This window comes from Xenopus laevis, chromosome 6S, assembly GCF_017654675.1.
Source record: "Xenopus laevis strain J_2021 chromosome 6S, Xenopus_laevis_v10.1, whole genome shotgun sequence".
In the NCBI taxonomy this organism is placed as follows: Eukaryota; Metazoa; Chordata; class Amphibia; order Anura; family Pipidae; genus Xenopus; species Xenopus laevis.
The window spans coordinates 1,005,916-1,029,451 of NC_054382.1; the positions used below are offsets into that span (position 1 = coordinate 1,005,916).

Sequence of the window (23,536 nt, forward strand, 5' to 3'; positions counted from 1 at the left end):
ATCAGCCAAAAATCTACCAATTAAATGCTGATAAACACCTAATGAAGACTTAACCAGATGAACACCAACTCTGGGTTATCCTAATTCAGCATTTCCTTGTAACCATTTAGAGCCATGCTGGTACAGCCCAGTAGCTCCACCAAACCAAACTGGGCATACAACAGCCCCAGAATCAGCTGCTGGACCAGCCAAATGTGACTTAAGTTCATGTACCAGTAAGATATGCTGTTGCCCCAGCCAACTGCTACACAAGCAAGCAAATGGGACCCAAGACAATCACAGTGCTAGAAAACACCCACAAAAGCCAAGGCCACTACATCTCAAGCTGCACAATGCCACAGTTTATGCAAAAACTGAACCAAACCTGTGACCATACATTGAAGCTACTGAATCCAATAGGCTACTGAACCAGCCAACAGCTGGAGTCAAAATCCAAAATCAGGCATGCAAGAAGCTTATAGCCTACAAACACTGGTACCAACCAGCAATGATGCACAATCCACTGGCAAAAGAACCAACCACCATACATGCAAACCAGTGGTGGACCAGCCAGCTATTATGTATTCCAACATAGATGTGCAAGGCCATTGTCACACTAGCAGGCCAAGATGCCCGTCAGCTGCAGTGTATGCAAAACACCAGAGTGGAACTCTAATACACAAGCAATAGTACATAAGCCAGCTATTGTGAATGGGGAGACAAGATCACCAACCGTACTGGCACCTGACACAAAAGTCAATTTTCACACATGCAACAATGGAGCACAAGTCAGTTGTTGAACTTGCAAAACCCTGGTCCACAAGCCAACCTTATTGATAATAAGCAGTGTCATACAAGACCAAAAACAATGCATGTAAGGCAGAAGCAAAGGTCAGCTGTAAAACTGACAACCTATGACCAACCGCAGCTGCTTAATACCAATCAGCAACAAAATTAGCTAAGGGCTGTGAAACTCAGAGCAAACACCAGCTGATGGTACAACCCATGTTAGATCCAACCAAATAGCCAATATTGCCTACTGCTGGTGTAACCAGAACTATACCTGCAAGGATTGTAGACAAGACAAAACCAATGGCTGTTGTCCTGCCAAGGATTGCCGCAAGGCAAACAGACATACCCACCAAGGGCCACAGTAAAGAACAGTAGCCACACCTATCAGCCGCCGCCGGTGGCCTATGCACCACAGGTCACAGCAAAGGCTGGCAGCCACATGACAGCCAGCAACCACAATCCCTCAAGGACTATAATAAAAACTAGTGGCCATCTTAGCCAATGGCCACGGAAAAAGGCAAACAGCCCAAGAACCCTGGTAAAAGGCAAGCAAGCACCTAAGTTAAGGGCCATGGGAAACAGGCCAGCAGCCACAATAACCCTGGTAAAAGGCCAACCAAACAAATGTGCCAACAGGTCAGCAGAACAAGGACCCTTGCAGCAGAACCATGAGCCGAACGCCATGGTATACGGCCAGCAGACCCATAAGTCCAGGGCCATGGAAAAAGGCCAGCAGACCCATTAGCCATGGACCAAAAACAAGGGCTCTAACACAAGCCAAGGGCCATGATGAAAGCCAGAGGCCACACAAGCCCAGCTCCCTGGCAAGAGGCCACACAAAGGGCAATAGACTACAACCTGTTAAGTTGCCAGCAGACATTACAGTAAATGCCCTTCAACATACCAATAATTAAAGAAGGGAAACACACAGCCACCAAAAACTCAGTAGAGGTAGTAGAACTACAACTGAGCTCCCAACAAAAACCACCAGATGGGAATAGAATATCTAAGAGCCTATATCACTATCTAAACCATATAAATCGAAAAACTGCCTGTTAAGTGTGGACACATCATAGGAAAAAATGGGGTACAATGCTGCTACAGCAGAACAAACCCCTAGCCAGTCCTGGAAATACCAGGTGTAATAAGATCACACTTACCTACTGTGTCTGCACAGAGAACTCAGGCTCACAAATCTAAGACCTCAGATGACAACTATACAAGAAGTCAGAGGAACCCCGACACACAACCAGATAATATGCGCTAGACAGTAGGAATAATCTAGTCAGATCCTTGGTGTCAGGCTCTTAGGAGCAGACTCAGGGGAGTAAATTCAGAGGAAGCAGACCCTGCGGCTGCAGGTGGGCCCAAAAGGTATAGGGACCCATGAGGCCTAAATAAAGAGCAATTTCAATATGTATTGGTAAAAAGGCACATCCTCTGAATATGTTAGGGGCCCTAAAATGAATTTGCTGTGGGGCCCAATGACATCAGGTTACAGCACTGAGCAGACTCAATGTAAGGAAGGAAGGGGCTACCATACTGCTTCAGCAGTGCAAGCCTCCAGCCAACCCTGCAAGCACCCTGTGTAATAAAAGGCAAATAAAGACAATAGGACAATAGAAAGAACAATAGCAAAGAGACCCAGAGGAGTATTTGCACGTTACCTGATAACAGTGACTAGTCCACAGGATGGAAACTCCAGCCAAAGCCCTGATAGCTTTCAGCTGAGGGACAGAATTAGCTAATTAACCTGCAGACTTCCCAGTGCACTGAGCATTTTAACACACAGTGGATACTGAAGAACACTCACCAGCACATGGGGTGCCGTTTGTTCCAAATACATTCTGTATACAAAACTATCCCTAATACACAGAATGTTATCTAAGTATATGTGCCCATACACAGAGAAAAAAAATATACAAAAGACTAATTTCTATTAAAGAATGAGAACAAAATCTGGTTAGTGCACAAAAGGATGTCATTATATCACAGACTCCATTCTGTACAGTTTAACAAGCAATCTGTCTCACAAATGTATAACCTCCATGTAACGGACTCACTTATGTGCAAAGTTACTTACAGAATGAATTATGTTAAAAAGAACTTGGACATAATATATAATAGTGTAACTAACTAGTGCATGACAAGCTAGATTTGACTGACAAAATAGATATTTGTGACAGAAAGCAAGATTTTATAGTACAACATTCATTCTTTCCACAAAATGACAGTTTTGTTTCACAAAACAGATAAAATAACCATTCTGTGAAGCAACACTGTCAGTCACATTCCTGAACCAATAAGAACAAAGCTTATTGCCATATACAAACAAGATGAGAAGTTCCAGCTCTGCTCCACATGGCTAAGGCAAAGTATCTGACCTGCTATAGAGGCTCCTCTAATGTCCCCTGTGCTACATAGTAATAAACATGAACAAACATTTCCTCAAAGAGCCATACCTCCCAACTGTCCCTTTTTTGGAGGGACAGTCCCTCTTTTAACAACTCAGCCTGCAGTTCCTCATTTGTACTGGAAAGTCCCTCTTTTCTCTGCACTGAACAGCCAGAAAAAGAAACAAAATGTCTAACTTACAAGAAGTCATCTGTAGTGTGGGTACTTCAATGTGGTAAACAAATTACTCACCACGTAAGGGAAGTGGCCCAGGTGCACTGCCCTGAGCCCTCAGCATAGGGGGCGGATGAACCGAAATGTAAAAAGGAGCAGGCGCTCAATGAACGCAGACTTCCAGCAGGCACCAATTCAAAGTGTAAAGATCTTTATTGTGTCCAAAATTTCTAACTTAATTGGCTTTTGGCAGAGAGGCCAGTACAGCTAACAGGTGCAACTAAGATACTTTGTAACAATTTTGAGATAAGAAAATAAGTAATTTTAACAGTTTAGATAAGGAGAAATATTTTCAAACTTTTATAACCTGCCAAACTTTGTAAAATGAACATGGTAATTAAGGGGTGTGGCCACAAAAATGGGTGTGGTCAAAAAAATTCACCGCGCTACATGACAAAAAAATTTTTGTCCCTCTTTTTACTTCCAAAATGTTGTAAGGTATGACCACACATTGTGTATAGTATGATGTGTAGGTTATATGAGCAGCCACTCCTGAGTACTGTGTGGAAACAAAAGGGGGTCATTTAGGCAGGGGCAATTTTAGGGGATCATAATTTATTTATATAGAAGCAACAAGCTGCACATGCTTTCTATTTATTTATAACAAAAGACTAATGATGCTGTCCCCTTACCTGCCCAGTGCTTAACCCTTTCACATCAGAGTGGGTGGAGGGGGGCACAACACTAGAGCAGAGAGCACAACTGCGCCCATGTCACATGTCCAGGGCCGCCAGCAGGGGGGACAGGGGGGGACAAGTGTTCCGGGCCTGATGGGGGGCCCAGAAGTGCTGCATTTTTCAAAGAGCCGGGTCCCCTTTACGAGCGCCCGAGCCATGTGGCCATTTCGCATATTACAGAATGCGGAAGTGCCGAAAAGACGAAGCTGAAGTCCTGAAGCGGCGAAAAGACCCGAATTCACGAAAGGAGGTGAAGTTGAAGTCCTGAAGCCTTTTGTTTCCACACAGTACTCAGGAGTGGCTGCTCATATAACCTACACATCATACTAAACACAATGTGTGATGCACATGATCAGTCCCAAGTCTCTGGCTAAACATATTATGTAGTAGTTGAACTATAGCTAAGCACATTATTAATTACTAATTGGTGCAAGATTACAGCTAGGAGGAGACATTGGAGTCTAACAATCATATACAAAACTTATACGTGACTCTGAGAGTTTGTCCGACATCATTGAAGGGATATTAGAGCAATTATAATGATGGGTTAGGCTGCTGTGTGATGTCCTGATAACTGGACTGCTAGTGGATTAAATGATTGTGCTGTGTTAGTTCAGGCAAAGCAGCCAGACAAGCACAGGAACTTCTGGTGCATTTATTACAACATGGCAGGGTGGGTGTGGCCTGTCCCATTATTGCTCTCAGCTTAGACAGGAGAGGAACAGGAACAGGAGTGAGTCATAAGATAATGGCAAAACAGCAGGAATGCCCTTAACCAAAATGGCCACACAAGCAGGTTTACTACAATCAAGAATAGCCCATATCACCTAAATGATCATATTTATGTTTTAATACTTTTCTTTCTCTACAATCATTATAAGTGCAGCATTATATTTCTCAGCCATTTGTAAGACTTCCATTTATGAACCTGTAGTGTTTAACAGCAGCTCTTTTAGGAAAGGTTTGTTCATGTTATTACTATGCAGCACCAGGGGACATTAGAGGCGCCTCTATATCAGGCCACATACTATGCCTTAGGGATGTGGAGGCAGAGCTGGAACTTCTCATCTTGTTTGTATATGGCAATAAGCTTTGTTCTATTGGTTCAGGAATGTGACTGACAGTGTTGCTTCACCAGAATGGTTATTTTATCTGTTTTGTGAAACAAAACTGTCCATTTTGTGGAAAGAATGAATCCTGTACTATAAAATCTTGCTTTCTGTCACAAATATCTATTTTGTCAGTCAAATCTAGCTTGTCATGCACTAGTTACTTACACTTGACTGTGCACATGATCAGTCCCAAGTCTCTGGCTAAAGCTATTATGTAGTAGTTGAACCATACTCCCAACATTTTGGAAATAAAAGAGAGACAAAAAATTATTTTGCATGTAGTGCAGCAATTTTTTTGGACCACACCCATTTTGTGGTCGCACCCCCTAATTACCATGTTCATTTTACAAAGTTGGCAGGTATAAAAATGTGAAAATATTTCTCCTTATCTAAAATTACTTATTTTCTCGAAATTGTTATAAAGCATCTTAGTTTGCACCTATTAGCTGTACTGGCCTCTCTGCCAAAAGCCAATTAAGTTTGTTAAATTTGTTTCTTTTTCTGGCTGTTCAGCTGCAGAGAAAAGAGGGACTTTCCAGTAACAAATGAGGGACTGCAGGTTGAGCTGTCAAAAGAGGGACTGTCCCTCTGAAAAAGGGACAGTTGGGAGGTATGGTTCACACTTTATACAAAATGCTAATGGGGCCCCAGCACTGTGTCACTGTATGTAGTACATATTAGACTGAGAGCTTTCCCTGTCTCCTGCTCTCTTCTACCTTCCCTCCCTGTGTGTCATACTTAGGTGTTTGTTCTGGGGGTTTGTTACCATTTGAAAATGATTGCTTAGTGGCCCTAAGGTGTTTAATCATATGCTGGGGTACTGTATTATACACAGGGGAGGAGGAGACATATGGATTTATATCTTATATGACTGAGTTTATTTCCCATATGAGTGACATCCCTGCAGGACAGATACAAGGTAGTTTGGCCCCTAGACAAGAGCTTCACTCAGTGCCCCCCTGTCCTGCATTACCATTTCCCTCCTTACCATGATGGTTTTTAAATAAAGAGAGCAAGAAAATGTACAAGACTTTTTCATTTATATTACTGCCCCCTGTACCTGTACCAGCAAGCTCAGCAGCCCTCCATCATACAGCCCTCCTGCAGCCATCATATTGCCCCCAATCTTTACCTGTGTCAGCAGCAGCACAAAATAAATCTGATCATATTGCCCCAAGTATTTTATGTAACCTGTGCCAGCGCCCACCCAACAGCAAATATATGGGCCCCAAATCTGTACGTGGCTGTGCCAGCCGGAAGCTTCACACTTTACAGTAATAGAGAGAAAGTCTTGAGTTCAGTGTAACTGTGCAAGTGTGAGAGCAGCGAGAGTCCCACCAAGCAGCCCCCCAGCTCTCTGTCTCTCTCTGTCCCCCAACATATCAGTGACGTCATTGACGCGTGAACGCACATCACACTGCACCGCACAGAAGGAGCCATTACTTGCCGGCAAGAGGAGAAGGGGAAGGAGGTGGATTCCACCCAACTGGGTGACCATCATTACTGAAACTAATTATTAAATAAACACTTGAAATGATGGTGCCCCAGACAGCCGCCTACTCTGCCTCCCCCTAGTTCTGGCCCTGATCCCTTCAGTGAGCACCAACCATTTGGTTTTTTGTTGTGCTATTAATGTGGACATGGTCTTGCGGTAACATGGGTGTGGTTTAAAGTGGGTGTGGTCTAAAAACAGGGAGTGGCTAACACTGGCTTCCGTTATCGGCCCTCCACCATGTAGATTGGAAGTCCTGGATCATTGCTGCTATTGACAAGCTCAAGCTTTAGCCTCGTGCAATAAGTTCACTATAGAAAATAGGACATTTTTAGCCACATTCATTTTTAAACTCAGGTATTCTGCTCAGCAGGGCCAGAGATAAAATATGGATCCACTATGGGGCCGATTCACCAAGGGTCGATATCGAGGGTTAATTAACCCTCGATATTTGACTTGGAATTAAAATCCTAAATTGGAAGTCGAAGGATTTTAGCGCAAATAGTTCAATCGAATGATCAAAGGATTATTCCTTCGATCGACATGATTAAATCCTTTGAATAGAATGATTAGAAGGATTTTAATCCAACGATCGAAGGAATATCCTTCAATCAAAAAAGTTAGCCAAGCCTATGGGGACCTTCCCCATAGGCTAACATTGACTTCGGTAGCTTTTAAATGGCGAACTAGGGGGTCGAAGTTTTTCTTAAAGAGACAGTACTTTGACAGTCGAATAGTCGAATGATTTTAGTTCGAATCCTTCGACTCAAAGTCGTAGTCGAAAGGTCGAAGTAGCCCATTCGATGGTCGAAGTAGCCCAAAAAACACTGTCGAAATTAGAAGTTTTTTTACTTCGAATACTTCACTCGAAGTTAGTGAATCGGCCCCAAATGTATCAATATAGAAAAGTTACAGGGTCGGTGACCCCCCTCCCAGAGTTGTTTGAGAAAGACTTAAAAGGTGAAAAACAAAACTTTAATCTTCAGTGTTGTTAAAAAATGGTCACAAACTGTAACAGAAACTGCCCCCTGGATCACTGAGTTGCCTCACTCACACTCACACTCACAATCGGTTGTAGTTTCTAAAAAACAATCTTAAAATAACTGATCTGAAAAAGGTTTTTTGGGGAAAGTGAACAATCCTTAAATAAATTTATGTAAAAACTAAGACTGCACTAAAATCCAATTTCTAATTTTCTTTCTTTTATTTTACAGTCTAAAAAAAAATCTAAACATTTTTCTCAAAAGCTTGAATCTAAAAATAATTTGTATTTTAAAAATACACCTCACAGTTTTTAGGTGCTGAATTATTATTTTTTTTAATAGTAACTTTTTATTACATTTTCATGAATAACAAGAAAGAAGGAAAGAAGAAGGAAGGAAAGAGAAGAAGGAAAGAAGAAGAAGGGTAGACATGGAGAGAATATGATGAAATTTCACAGTAGACTTATTTGGTCGCCGTTGCGGGTGAATCCAGCCAAGGAGACCATATACATTCGAATTTCTGTGGACAGCCTCTGGCAATATACGTTAACTTATAAAGTTCCAGCTGGGAATTAATGAGATTTATCAATTTTTTAAGCGTGGGAGATGTTGGCCCCATCCAGTGTAGGGCTACTGTTTTCTTGACATAGAACAAAGTGCTCTCATCAATAATCTTGATTATTTGAGGAGATTCGAGGAGATTTTGTTGCCTGGCGATTAATCGCCTCGTCTTTTGAGCGGCTATTTCCCCAAACTGCCTCAGCATTTTCCCCCATAGGCTACAATGAAAAGTCGCCTGCGCTAATGCACACGCGGCGATGCGTTTTCAATAGTCGCCCAAATTTGCCTCAGTGAGGCAGGCGACTTTTCATTCTAGCCTACGGGGGAAAAACGCTGAGGCAGTTCAGGGAGATTGTCGCTCAAAAGACGAGCCGATTAGTCGCCAGGGTGACAAAATCTCCCCCGAATCTCCTCGTGTGGACTAGCCCTAATGCATTTGGAAGTATGAAAAAATTGTTGCGGGGCCAAAAAAAGTTTGCCGCTGTTGACTTCAATATGTTTCATGACTATTTGACAGTTGTTTTTTATTAATTAAAAAGTTAAATCTTTACCTGTAATTCTTTTGTCATTTATTCCATTTCTCTGCACCTGTTGTGAGTCATGAAAACACGCAGCAGACACACATAGAAATCATTGGGAATGTGATATGGACTTGGTCTGTGTTTGATCCACTAATAACTACTGGGGATAACACTAACACATTTCCAACCAGAACTTTTCTCTTTTCTCCATTTCCCATAATCAGATGGGGAGCTACTGGGGCATCTTTGGAGACACAGATCTTTACTGCTAAAGGGCTGTGGTTGCCTTGGGCTGGTACAGAAACACAAACATCAGCAGTTTTATCATTCAAGAAAGACGGACATTGCAGCGCACTCCAGGGAGTCAAAGATTACTCAGTCTCAATATGTTTTGTTAAAATCATCCGTCTTTTATTGTTGAATTTTATTAAAAAGAAAGAAAAGCAGCCCAAGGTCTGACGTGGTTTTCGTAACAACCCTCAGAGACCTAGGCATGTATTGTACAGTCCAACAACTTATACTCACAAACAAACAACTCCCCCTCTTCCCACAAAATCATCATCTTAATCAACGTCCTAAATTAACAGCACGAGCGCGTGTATTAAAAACATTCAATAAAAAGGACAACATTGATCCAAGTTAATCAATACATATTTCAGTTTTTATAATTGGTTACTGGTTTCTTGCAAATGTCACTACACTTCCCCATTATAAGGATAATCATGTTTCAATTCATTGGTTACAAATCTGTTACTTATAACATTATATATGTTTAGAAACAAATGGTACAGAAGTTTGATTAGACTTATGAATATATATATAATAAAGATGGTTAAATAGATTAATTTAGATCATTCTCAGTGATCACTGTTCCTTACCCTAATCACTAGAAATAGTAACTGATATCCAAACACAGAATTAGCCTTGGGGTTGTCTAGTCCATAATTTGTATATAATACACAAAAGCCATGAATCTCTTGTAAATTATATCCTTATAAACGGTGAGTTCTGATGTCATCAGTGTATAACGGTGAGTCTGATGTCATCAGTTATAAACGGTGAGTTCTGATGTCATTTCTGTCACATGACTCACTGAAACTTGTGTATTATAATAAATAAGTACCCCCAGTTGTAAAATATGAGGATATTAGAAGTCACCTCGGAGTTCCGATGACCTGTATAAAAAACCACTCGGCCTTCGGCCTCGGTGTTTTTATTATGGCTATTTTAAAGGCTATTGTGATACTAAACTCTATAGTTAATATAGTATTGGGTATATACGAATTTTAATTAAAAGTAGGGAGGGGTGTGTGTATGGATGATGGGTTTTCATTTGGCCGGGGTTGAACTTGATGGAACTTTGTCTTTTTTCAACCAATTTAACTATGTATTGGTCATGAAACTCCTCGGTAACTTATAATATCCTTATATTTTACAAGAGGGGGTCTGTTATTCACCCTAGTATCATTTATCCTCTGCTCATAAGTAGTTTAGAAATTGGCAGGTCCCCACCCCTTGGCCCCCAAAGGTTACAAACACCTCTTTCCCTGTTACTTATAAGTGACCCTGACATTACTACCAACCTTGTAATTCACTCCTTAAAAGGGCCCATCACACTGCGTCGGACTCACTCCCAGATTAATTGAAATAAGGGCTGCCTCCTCCATCTGTCTCTCATTCAGGGGTGTAATTGGTGCGCCCCAGCTAACATATTGTATATACAATGTCAAAACACGTTAATAAATAAACCACTGATCTTGTAATTTGCAGGTTTTCATTGATCTAAATTAACTTCCATGTACTTATGCTAACACTCAAAACTGTCTGACTACATGAACCACAGAACATGTTACACAATTAGACTATGGGTAACACAGGGGCTCAGTGATCAGCACATCTGCCTTACACCACCGGGGTCACTGTGTGTGAATAGGTTTCCCCCAGTTTCATCCCTTGCTACAAACACATATAGGCTGTCCCTAGTTTGGGTGAATGTGATAGGGGCATTAGATTGTAAGATCACTGGGGCAGGGAATATGATAGGAATATTAGATTGTAAGCTCACTAGGGCAGGGACTGATGACAACGATATATATCTGTACAGTGACAAACGCTACATATAACAATAAACACATATATAGACTGGGCTTCCTATCAGTCCCCGACACTTTACAAATAATCAAAAGCCATGATTATCCCTTGGAGTTTCAGGTCTGGATATCTGCGAACCTGACAACCTTATTGGATTTTGTCTCTGAAGGGACTGTTAAATCTTTCCAACAATTTAGGGACGAATATAGTATTCCCCATGCACAATTCTATCGCTACTTACAGATTCGGCACTATGTGAGCATTGCTTGCAAAGCCCAAACATCTTCCACTCTTACATACTTTGAAAAGCTGTGTCGCGACCACTCATACCCAACACACCTTATCTCACTTCTGTATGTTAGCCTCTCGACTGACAACACAGTTACACGTCAGCCTTACATGCAGAAGTGGGAAGAGGATTTGGACCTGGCCATTTCTGATAAGTCCTGGTCGGAAATCTGGGACATGGCCAGGCGAACTTCAATATGTGCAGCCTCTAGTGAGAGAGCTTATAAAAGAATTTTTCGGTGGTATTACACCCCCTCACGCATTGCTACCCTCAGCGGTAACCCTGATCACTCGCAATGCTTTAGAGGCTGCGGAGAAAGGGGTTCCTTCCTGCACACCTGGTGGACCTGTACAGTGGCTCAGATATTTTGGAAGATGGTGGCAACTTTGCTCTCTGAAGTTCTGCGCTGCGTTATACAGCCCTCCCCACACTCTTTTCTCTTGGGAATGAGGATTAGGGCCATACGCTTAAAACAAACACGTATTTTAGCCACTCATATCCTGACAGCAGCAAGATCATTACTGGCAGCAAATTGGAAGAGACCTACACTTCCGAGCTTACAAATTTTGATATCAAAGGTGAATTGGATTAGGGCGATGGAATCCATAAGAAACAGACTTCAGGATAGAAGTTATGAGGGGGAACTGGAGTGGTATCCGTGGGCTCAGTATCTGGAGACTTTGCAACTTCGAGGTATCGTACAATGATCTACCCTTCCTACCTTCCCATACCTCGTTCAGACCTGTCTATTTTTTATTCTATTTTCTATATTCCTTTCTTTTTCTTTTTCTCTATCTACCTTTCTACTAAACGCATTCATTTCCATGCGGATTCCTTTTCTCGTTATGGCACTATTCATCTCCATGATATGATGCATATGTGTTGATTGTGCTACTCGAACAGTCATATTCTGTTATGCAGCAGCTGCTACTGTCACTTGAATATCCTTCTGCATCTTTGTTGTACCTCTTGTCTTTCTTTGGAAATGATGGTTAATAAAAATTTTAAATTACAAAAAAAAAAAAAAGCCATGATTAGTCATTGGGCAGAAGCTTCCCCAGTATATATGGATATAATACACAAAAGCCATGAATATCCTGTAAATTATATCCTTATAAACGGTGAGTTCTGATGTCATCAGTTATAAACGGTGAGTTCTGATGTCATTCTGTCACATGACTCATGAAATTTTGTATTATATAAATAAAGTGCCCCAGTTGTAAAATATGAGGATATTAGAAGTTACCTCGGAGTTTCATGACCTGTATAAAAACACTCGGCCTTCGGCCTCATACTTTTATATGGTCATGAAACTACCCGGTAACTTATAATATCCTTATATTTTACAAGAGGGGTACTTTATTCCTATATAAAGTCATTGGGTGAATAAGAAGCCTGTGAGTAGCAGCAGTTGGGACCCCTCTGAGCAACTCAACTGGCTGGCCTGACCTACACTCACTGATTCACCTGCAAACAACACAATTCACTTGCTTAGGAATATTCCTCTGAATTCATCATTGGTTCCTCAGTTAGTCAATTGTGCCCATAAACATGAACCCAAAGGGACCGGATAATAGTGGAGAAGACTGAGGCATCACTGGGAAACATTCTCACATTTTATTATTAATAACAATAACCAACAAAAATATGCAAAAACTTTATTATAGGGATTGTGTTGCCTTTAGCCATCAGATTAATTACAGGATATAAATCGTAGCTCTCTCAGCAGATTAAAATACAATAATACAATAATGTATTCATAATTAGGTTTATAGATTATTTGCAGTCCTAGTTCTCACCTGTATCAGACAACAGACAGTTTTCCCATAGAGCTGCAATAGAACAGCCCCCCCATCTGTAGGGGTGTCACCTGACTGATGTGAATATCACTGATATCAGCCAATCACAATGCAGCATCTTCCATACAACACAAGCCCCTCCCATACAGTAAGAAGAGAAGAGTCACAAAGTCTCAGGCACATTATTTGCTAAAATCCCAACCTTTTTTATTTATACACACCAGTGGTGAGATCAGTTAGAGGGAGATCATGGATAATTGCCTTAGTGACCAGTGAATCAGTCCAGGGCTCACTACTCAGCGGGCAACTGATGCCATTTGCTGCACCAGACTGAGCTGTTAATTCATGTGACTGGCACAGTCCTCTCACTCCCATTGTGCCATTCCCTATAGGAAATATCAGTGGGTGTGGCCTAACAGGAAATGGGAGGGGCTAATTTACACTGTCACTGCCAAACTAATTGTCTGGCCGTATCCTCCTTAGTCACATGCATCAGTGTATAACTTCAGTAAAAATCTTGGGATAAATCCCCTCACATAAGAGCTGTGCCCCAGGGTTAATATATTTGGCTTCTTGTCTCTAATATAATCTCCCCCCCCCCCCATACCCACAGAATAGTTGTATATACACACATATTGTATATTGTACATTCACAGGACAGTTCTGGTTGTGACAGCTCAGCCCATAGTCCCAAATTCTTATTCACATCTCACATTTCTCTTTGATCCCTGACACTGAATGAGCAGGAAAAGTAACAAAGTTTCACAAACTGAATGAGATAAGGAGACTTTTGTCAGATCCCAGAATACTCAGCACCTGCACTGAGATACAATTGTAACTAATAAGATCAGCAGGTCTCTTGGGAGAGGTCTCTTCATTAGCAAATCTGTAATAACACATAAAACATGGCCCTAAAACTCCATAAATGTGTTCAGACTTTCCTGACAAATTTTATAAAAAGGGCCGTGATATAGGGACGTGGTCACTAAATGAGCCCGAGAGGAATGTGATTTTACTTCTAAATCTACAGTGGCCTGTGCCCTAACTAATGATTCTCACACAGACACCAGACTCCAATACCCAGAATGCAGCATGGAGGGGCTCAGTGAATGTGGCAGTGAAGGTGTGTAAGTGTCTGATTGGCTCACTCAGCTCATAAAAGGACAGACGTCCGGCCTCATAGTCCAATGAGATCCTGATTCTCCTGCAGGAAGGGATGTGGGGTAACTTTGTTTCTTTACTGTCATGTCTCACTGTATATTTATTATTATTCCATCTCCACAAACACCAGGACTTGTTATTATGCCCAATACAGGACTGTCCCCCTCTCCTCTCTATACTGGGATAGGCCACCCCTACCCCCCAGTCCCCTGATTCACTTCCCTCCACTTCCCAGTAATGTCGCCCTGAGGGGAAACTCCTGCTGCTTAAAGTCTGAGTATAAACCTGAAATCTCTCTGGGGATTGTGGGTAATGTAGTTGTGTTAGTGAGTAGGAAGCAGATTTCCTGTCCCCTGATACAGATACATGATTATGAGCCGTGTTTATATCCAGTAACAGGTCTGTAGCCTCCTGCCCATAGATCAGTGTCCTTATACCCAGCACAGTATGAGCCAATCCAGGGGCCATTATCCCATCTGTGCCCCCCTCATTATGTGCCCCCTCAGCCCCACACAGTGCAGCTCCATGTGATTCCTGTGCCAGTAAGGAACACAATGTATCATACATGTTACACATCTCCTCCATGTCAGGGATCTGCCCGACCAACTCTTCCCTCTCTGTCTCCCCCTTGTGGATTATGAGACACAACATCCTCCTCCTGCATCTGAGTCTTTAGGTAGAACTTCTCTATGTCTCTTATCTGTCTGTCTGTCTGTCTCTAGTGTCAGTACTTCTTCTCCTTTTTTTCTATCTCTAATGATTCTCACCCAGTCACCTTCCCTCCTCACCCAGAATGCAGCATGGAGGGGCTCAGTGAATGTGGCAGTGAAGGTGTGTAAGTGTCTGATTGGCTCACTCAGCTCATAAAAGGACACACGTCCGGCCTCATAGTCCAATGAGATCCTGATTCTCCTGCAGGAAGAGACGTGGGGTAAATCTGTCCTTTTACTGTCATGTCTCACTGTATATCTGTTATTATACCATCTGCGCAAACACCAGGACTTGTTATTATCCCCAATACAGGACTGACCCCCTCCCCTCTCTATACTGGGATAGGCCACCCCTACCCTCCAGCCCCCTGATTCACTGCCCTCCACTTCCCAGTAATGTCGCCCTGAGGGGAAACTCCTGCTGCTTAAAGTCTGAGGAACCTGAAATCTCTCTGGGGATTGTGGGTAATGTAGTTCTGTTAGTGAGTAGGAAGCAGATTTCCTGTCCCCTGATACGGATACAAGATTCCCAGCCGTGTTTATATCCAGTAACAGGTCTGTAGCCTCCTGCCCATAGATCCACCTTCCCTTTACCCCAGTCACAATGGCAGCTAAGCCTGTGAGTAATGTCTCTGAGATCAGATCCACATCCAGATCCCCTACAGCAGGGACCTTTATATCATGTCTCTCTCTGCCCCCCTCATTATCTGCAGCTCCATGTGATTCCCGTTCCTGTAGGACAGTGAGTGGATCTGCCATGTTGCACAGCTCCTCAATGTGACGGATCTTCCTGGACAGCTCGTCCTTCTTTATTTCCAGCTGCTCCATCAGATCAGTGAGTGTGAGTGAGAGCTTCTCTTTCTGGCTGGAGATGTCACTCAGGAGTCTCTTCTCTAGGGCTTCCAGCTGTTCCCTGATGTCTCTAAACAGGGCAGTGACTCTCTCTGTCTCACCGGCTGCTTTTTCTGCCACTTCTCTCCTGCGCTCCTGCAGTCTCTGGGCTCCTCTCTCAGTCTCCTCTCTCTCTGGCCTCAGTTTCTCCACAACTTTCCTCACTTTCTCTTTCTTCTTCTCAGAGGCCTCACTCAGCAGCTCCACCCTGTGGCCCCTGTGCTCCTCAGACACCCAGCAATACACACAGACACAGACAGACTCCTCCCAGCAGTAATATTTCAGGGGTTCATCATGGACGGAGCATTTCTTGTCCCCCAGGTGCATTGTGGGTTCTATTAAGACGTGTTTCGCTGACTTGCTGTGCATCCTCAGGTGGGTCTCACACAGAGAAGCCTCACACAGGAGACAGGATTTAACAGCAGGTACATGGGAGTCACAGTAGGTGCAGGGAATCCCAGTCTCCCCCGGCTCCGGTTGAGCAGAAAGGAATCGCTCTGCTATGTTCCTCAGAGTTCTGTTCCTGGGCAGGGCGGGGCGCTCCTTAAACTCCTGTCTGCATTCAGGGCAGGAATAAGCCCCAGATCCCTCCTGGGTGTCCCATGTTGTCCCAATACAGACCTGGCAGAAGTTATGGCCACACGGCAGGGATACAGGATCAGTATAAATGCTCAGGCAGATGGAGCAGCTCAGCTCGTCTCTCAGATCAGCAGCCGCCATCACTGAGAGCAGGAACAGCAACTGAACAAGAAACGAAACTGAAAGTTCCATTTTTATCAAAGACAAACAGCACTTTGTACTCCTGGGAGTTAACCCTCTCAGTTCCTGAATAGGGGGAGTATCAGGCTCAGAAATATTTGTAGCTTTATACAAGAAACTTTGCAACAATGAGAAAAGAGGTGAGTGAGAGGAGGGATGGAGTATGGCAGCTCCACTCATAATAACTAGTGTGATCTTAATCCTCCCTGGAAAGAAACAAGTTAATACAGTGAGTAACCAGTGGTCATACAGCTACACTGCAACTACAACTCTCAGCACTACTCAGTGGCGTAAGTACCGAGGGAGCAGGAGGTGCAGTTGCACCGGGGCCTGCTCCGCCTCGGGGGCCCGCCAGAGCCACTGACTTTTGTTTTAGTTTTTTTTTAACAATTTTTTGCCCTTTTTTGTGCCACTGTTGTAGGCACCCTCCCCTTTCCATGTCCTGTGGAGGCCGCTCTTCGCTGCGAAGAGGTATAGAGGGGAAGATCGTGGTTGGGAAACAGTATATATGTAATGGGGGTTTTTGGCAAATCCCTGTCGGGTTAGTGTGGCAATATGATCAATCGTTTGAGAGTGATGGAACAGGACACAAGAGGAGGCCACAGAGACCACAAGGGCTTTATATTTAAATGAGTTGCCAAGTAAGGTGAGTTTTCCTTAGTTCTATGGTAGAAGTGACATAGACCCATGTCTGCTGCGGGGTGGCCTTGAAGTCCTGATTGATGTGCTGTATTCTCTATATATATATGTGTCGTGTGTTGGAGTATATGTGTAAATGTTATATCCTTGTGTGTGTGCGATGAAGGGATGCTTATATATGTGTATTATAATTAGTGTAATGTGTTGTATAATAATAATAGTGTGTGTGTGATTCTTTAGTGTGGGTGTGTTGTAGTGTGTGTGTTTATGCTTATATACTTAGAGATTATTATATATAGATATATGTGTGTGTGTGTGCTGTATATATTTTTTATAATATTGTGTATAATTTGTCTGTGTTATATTAATAGATGTGGTGTGTGTGTGTGTGTGTTGTTTATATATGTAAGTGTGTGTGTGTGTTGTTGTGTGTAAGTGTGTGGCCAAATTTAGAGTGTTTCAAGCCCACTAATGATGTTAAACAAGTGGGGAGATGTGAGAGAACCGGAGTGAATCTGCACGGTTTTCAGTGATGTCTATTGGCATCCATTCAAACCTAGTGGTTATGTCTTAAGTGATGAATTTATAAAATAAAAAAAAAAGCTTGGGGTATTATTGTACATTTTTTTATCAAAATTATTATTGTTTACGTTTGCGTTGTTAGGGCTGCTCCACCTTTTTAGCAAAGTCCTTAGAATTGATGGGTTCCAGGGCACAGGGTAATATCGACACTGAGGATCTCTGGGACACAATTAAAAGAGGAGAAATTGGAATTCTGATTCCTTTTAGAGGTGAGTTAACGTTGTGTAGGGACACCATTCAATGTTTACACACCCAACAACATGACTGGAGGGAACAAAGAAGAGCTAAATGAAAACAGACCCTCCTCTTTTTAGACATGAGCTCATCAGTTTGACTTGCTGTAGAAAAAGCTGCCCATAAATGTATGAACTTTCCAGGGAATAAAATATTGGATCTATTTTTATTATAAACCAGATTGCTCAGATGAAATGGATTACCATTGTTACTTCATAAGAAACCTTGCCAAAACTTTCCTCTTCTACAGGCAATCTCTTCCCTTAAAGGAAGAAGTTAAAGGCCCCAGGGTGACAAAAACCCCTCCCCCTCCCTCCTGCCTACCTGTGCCCCCTGCCAAATGCCCCTAACTTTTGTACTCACCCTTCTGTGGCAGGTCCTGTCCACGGGGAGGTTCGCAAGTCGCCTTCTCCCACGCGCGCTTCTTCCCTCTTCTGAACCGCCGTCCTTCTGGCGCATGCCAAGTAGGAACAGACGGGTACAGCTCTTAACTGCGCATCGCCGAATGTCACAAAGTTTTTCCGATTTCACTTTCGCGACATTTCGGCTGTGCTATGCGCAGTTAGAGCTGTTCGTACCTGTTCCTACTTGCGCATGCGCCAAGAAAGCGCCTGGTTTCAGAGCAGGGGGGAAGAGCGTGTGGAAGGGAAGATGGCGGACTGTGAACTCCTGGGACAGGACCTTGCGCAGAGGGTGAGTAACAAGTTAGGGGCATTTGCCCAGACAGGTTAGGCCAGGAGGGAGGGGGGGAGGGGTTTTGCACCCCTGGGGCTTTCCTTCTCCTTTAACTTTTTCCACTTTAATGTGATTAGAGGGGTCACATTTCAAAGTGTGAGGGCCTATAGAGGGATGAATATATATATATAATATATACCACACACACCACACACACACCCAACACACCACAACACCACACACCACACACACCAGTTGCACCATGTCCTCCAGTTCTACTGTCAGGGTCCAACCTGACTGAACAGGTTGAGTTTAAACCAAGTGGCACATTCCAAGTTACACCAAAAAGAGCAGGAATGAACAAAAAGATAGCCACCACTTCATATTAATGGTCAATCACTGTGTGGGCCTCATTAAGCCAACTTCATATGTAAGTTTTGTGTTCCTTGCCGACCAGGTTCTTCCGAGTTGAACCCAACGTGGGTTAAAAGTTGGAAGAGTAAAAGAGTCAGACACTGAAGATTTCTTTCTGATCACAATAAAGATAGAAATGATTTCTGATTCCTTAGAGGGGTGAGTTAACGTTTCTGTTAGACACAGAACCATTTCTGGTTACACACAGCTCACTTTTATTTAAAAACGGACAAATGTAACCATTTGACATTGATCTCTTCAGTTTGGGGGTTTGTAAAGCAGATAAATATCTCAACTTCCAGGAATAAGACTTTCTATACTTGCTTTGGACCTACCCTCTGTCCAGACCCTCCAGCACACAAACCTCCTCCAGCAGTGGGGAGCAAAAAAGATTGAGAATTGTGCGGGTTGGATTCAGTTTAATACAGTATTAGGAAATATTTTGCTGTATTTTTGTCTTTAAAGATGTTTTGCAAGTCACCAAACCGGCCTTTTCATTTTAAAAAAAGACTTGTACAAGATCCTTTTCTGGAGTTTATTAAAAAATAATAAACCACCCATCCTGGTCTTACTTTAAACCAGGAACTATTTTACCCAAAAAACAAACAAAAGTAAAGCATAGAAGAGTAACGTGTGTATGCAGTGCAGTGAGGGAGAGCTCGAAATTTGTTTATGGAGAAAAGCAATGGAGTACACCCAGGATGTTGGCAGCACAAAGAAGCCAGGCTCCTCTGGATTCAGGACCGGCTTGAAGACTTCAAGTTTTTTTCAAAAACAAATGGGCTGTGTGGACATTCTATTTGTCTGCACATTACAAGGCTTTTAAAGGGAGGAAGAAAGCTACTAACAAAGTTTTTACTGCCCATAGAATAACCACATAAAGCCACCCCAACCCCATTGGTTCATTTCAACTTTAAAGCAAAAGCCATTTTGCGTGTGTTCCTTTTTTGGTTATTTCCTACTAATTGCCCAGTTTTTTTACGTATGTTGATTGTTGGGGACAAAAACCAAAATGAAAAATTGTGCATATTGACTTTTCTTGCTGCCAAATTCAGCTTACTGCAAACACAGCACATTGCCTGTTGTATTGTGTATCGTAACCACCCCATCAATTCTGTATAACCCAAATTATTTTATATATATATATCATATATATATATATATTCCAGCACTGCCTTCAGGAAGCTCTCTGGACCCCATGCTTACTTCTGCTAAACAGGATTTTATTGCCGATTGAAGGCAAATATCCAGGGTACTTAAACTCCAGGAAACATTCTTTCTACAAGCATTCTTGGAAATTGGACTTTTACCAGTAGTATTTACTGGATTTGCCTCACATCTAGCAACCAAATTCAGATGTTTTCTAACACAGCTAACACAGGTTTCGTTGGTTGCTATGGGTTACTAGATCAGTTAGAAAAACCTAGGACCAATTTATTACATTACTGTAAACCGTTTTTTTTCATTGTAGTAAAGGAAAATGTTAAAAACTTTTCTGGACCCCCAACCATACCTACATTTCCAAAAAAAGAAAAGAACATGGTCTAGACCTACAAATTTGGCTGATTTGCACTTATTAAAAAGTTTTCAGAAAGTTGCATGTTGGGAGGATTGGGGCTTGAAATTAATTTTATTGGCAACCCTCTAAAATAATCATCCAGATAAGTCAAAGAATGTGAAGGGATTTGAACAAAGACCACCCAATATTCATGAAACCATATTTTCATAGGATTAACATGCAGATTTAGTACAAGGCCTTTCTTGATGCTTGATATAAAGATTAGAGACATGTAGCCCCCACTGGTCTAGGGCAAAACCAATGTCATAACCAGTTTAGGGATAACATTTACAATGCCTCAAAAAGGGCATCTAGAGAAAGGCAATGGCATTGCACTTGTCTTGGGGTTGCAGAAGGTTTTTGAAATTTCCTCTTTCCACCTAAATTTGTATTCCTTTTGATATCTGGCTGGCCTAAAATCAGATTGCAATGAGGACTGGCTCAGGACAGTTGAACCAAATATATATCTGGTAAAGTTTGAAGCCATTGATTTTAATGTTCCAATTAAATTCCAAGGTCCAACTTACCCGTGTAGGGGGTTAAGTAAATATGTGACTGTGTTTGCTAATTGTTCCTGTTCAGAAAGTGGATTTCTTGTTAACATAGTAAGTTAGGTTGGAAAAAAGGACAACCCACATCATTCAACGTTAAAATTAATCTTCCATATTATAACCGTTGCTCCATCTGGAGGATATCCATTTGCCCTTCAGAAGGGGGAAAAAATTCCTTCCTGAACCTCTAAAAATGGCAAATCGGACTAGTTCCTGATCAACTCGTATGTTAATGGTTGTTTTGGGGAAAGAGCTACATTCAGCCAAAGGAATGTTATAGTGGGCCTGGCTGAGTGGGGCAGGGTTTAGGGTAAATTTTCCAGTGCCAGGACATATTAAAAACATGTTTTCTGGGAATCTAACAGCCTGAGTAGGCAATCCACAAGTCACCAGAGCCAACATTTTAAAACTCTCTTTAATCACCTTACTGTGGGTTCCTTTTCCAACCGGTTTATGGCTTACTCCTGGTTTTCCTTCTTGTGGATTTCATATCCACTCCTTTCACCAGTTAATCTTCTGTTTTCTCGTGTGCTGAGGTTATACTGCCTATGTGGAAGCTGTAAGGAAGTCCCATTTCAGGGCAGTTGAGTTCAAGAACTTTTCTACTGGGGGAGGTCCTGATTTAGAGACTTTATCTCAACAGACCATTGTTCTCACATGACCTGTTCAGGGAAGAAACTTCAAGGAGGGGACTACCAGAACCATTCAGGGTCCAGAACTTTCAAGACTTTTCCTCATACTCATCAAGCCTGTACATTCCAACATCCCAATTTCAGATGCAGCCCCACAGGGCCTTTTCTACTGTACTTCCTGAACCTCCGGTTCTCCTTTGCCTCACATTTTGTAGTGGGACCACAAAACAGTTTTTTTGCTAACGTGAATGGTTTGCAGATGCAATTGTTTCTTAAAACCTTGGAACTTAATCTGAGGAGAAGGACATTCCTTCTTTGGAGAATGTTTAGTCTTTGGGCTCACTCTTGTTAGAAAATGAACAGTCCTCCTGAGAGGAAGTGACAGGGTTTAATATAAAAGCCCACTGCTTTTCTTTTATGTGGACCCTCAAAACAAGCCTCCCAATTGGAGGTGTCTATCCTTGCAGGGAATTTATGGAAAGTGATATACTGTTAGGATGGGAACCTACCCCAGAAAAGGTTATTGCTTTAGTTCTTTCCTGAAAGAATACTGGAAAGAGAAACTTGGCTATAGGTGGGGGGGCTGACTCTTTGAAGAACCTTTTTCTCGGGGCAATTTTAAATTGACTTTTGTTTAAGAGACAGCAATTCTGATAGGGGACTTTTTGTTTTCAAGCTTCTTGTCAACACTCAAGCTTCTTCCACCAGTTTATCTCCCTTTTGAATGAGCAGGGAACCTGTGCAGGCCTTCAAGTTGGTTCAAGCTAAGCTGAAGCCCAGGGGAAACCTTTACAAGAAAGGCTGTTGTAAAACCTTTGCTTTAATAAGACTTCTGCTGATCATATCAAAAACCTGCCCCAAGTTCATCCAATGGGTTAAAACCTGTTCCTTTGTTTAAAGGTCAAGGACATGATTAAGTTACATTTTTTGTTCTTAAAAAGCCCAGGCTTCCATTTTCATGACAGTGGGTGAAGATGTATGTGTTAGAGTTTAGCAGGCAAATCGTTGTTTTCTGGTGCTCCACAACCAGGTAGAACACTTGCTGCAAGGGCAACTTGTGTTTAATAAACTGGCCCTGGTCTTCTTCCATTCACATTTTATTTATGAATAACTATAATCTCGGCCTGGTTGCATTGATCTATTTTCTATTTTTAGGGTAACTGCTCAACAGACACAGAAGAAGAAGAGGAAATTCACAATCTAGCAGGCAATGGTCTCTCCTATAACAGAGTGAAGCCAACGGGCCATCACACCCCAACAACCAGATGGTGAGTGAAACGATATCAATGCATTCAGTGGGGGGCAGAACTTAGTACTAATTACTTCTGTCTTCTCATCAGCTGATCCACCAGACAGTGAAGATTCATCAAAGAATTCACACACAGACCCTGGAGAACATAGTTTTGCCTCTGGCAAGAAAGTCTATAAAGGGAAAAACACCTTCACAGAGTCTGAAAATCTGTCACAGCAGAAATCCAAAGAAAAGAAAAGCCTTTGTTTGCAGAGAATGTGGCAAAGAATTCCCACAAAAAAGCAACCTTCTGCGGACACTAATAGGAGCCCACACAGGTAGAGAAACCTTTCTCTTGTTCACAGGAAATGTGGAAAAGAATTCTCTGAAAATTGCAGTCCCTTCTCAGGCACCCATTAGAACCCACACAGGGAGAAACCTATACCAATTGTACAGAATGTGGGAGAGATTTCTCTCACAGAGCCAACCTTTGCCAGACAGCCAGCGAATCCACACAGGAGAGAAACCTTTACTGCTTGTACAGAATGTGGAAAGGGATTTTTCCCAAAAAAACA

At 42.3% G+C, this 23,536-nt stretch overlaps 2 protein-coding genes across 2 annotated transcripts; both read right to left on the reverse strand.

The window, feature by feature from the left end:
• Positions 1-13,556: 13,556 nt before the first annotated feature.
• Positions 13,557-14,718, reverse strand: LOC121395202 (E3 ubiquitin/ISG15 ligase TRIM25-like). The gene has a single exon (XM_041568222.1). It carries the CDS (start codon positions 14,668-14,670, stop codon positions 13,966-13,968), a length of 705 nt encoding a protein of 234 aa, XP_041424156.1. The 5' UTR covers positions 14,671-14,718; the 3' UTR covers positions 13,557-13,965.
• LOC121395190 (E3 ubiquitin/ISG15 ligase TRIM25-like) lies at positions 14,718-16,778 on the reverse strand. Its single transcript, XM_041568145.1, has one exon. It carries the CDS (start codon positions 16,623-16,625, stop codon positions 14,721-14,723), a length of 1,905 nt encoding a protein of 634 aa, XP_041424079.1. The 5' UTR covers positions 16,626-16,778; the 3' UTR covers positions 14,718-14,720.
• Between the last annotated feature and the right edge of the window lie 6,758 nt (positions 16,779-23,536).

Excerpts from the sequence above, each read along its gene's own strand:
- LOC121395190 (XM_041568145.1), bottom strand. The coding sequence starts at position 16,625 with ATGAGTGGAGCTGCCATACTCCATCCCTCCTCTCACTCACCTCTTTTC.
- LOC121395202 (XM_041568222.1), bottom strand. The coding sequence starts at position 14,670 with ATGGAGGAGATGTGTAACATGTATGATACATTGTGTTCCTTACTGGCA.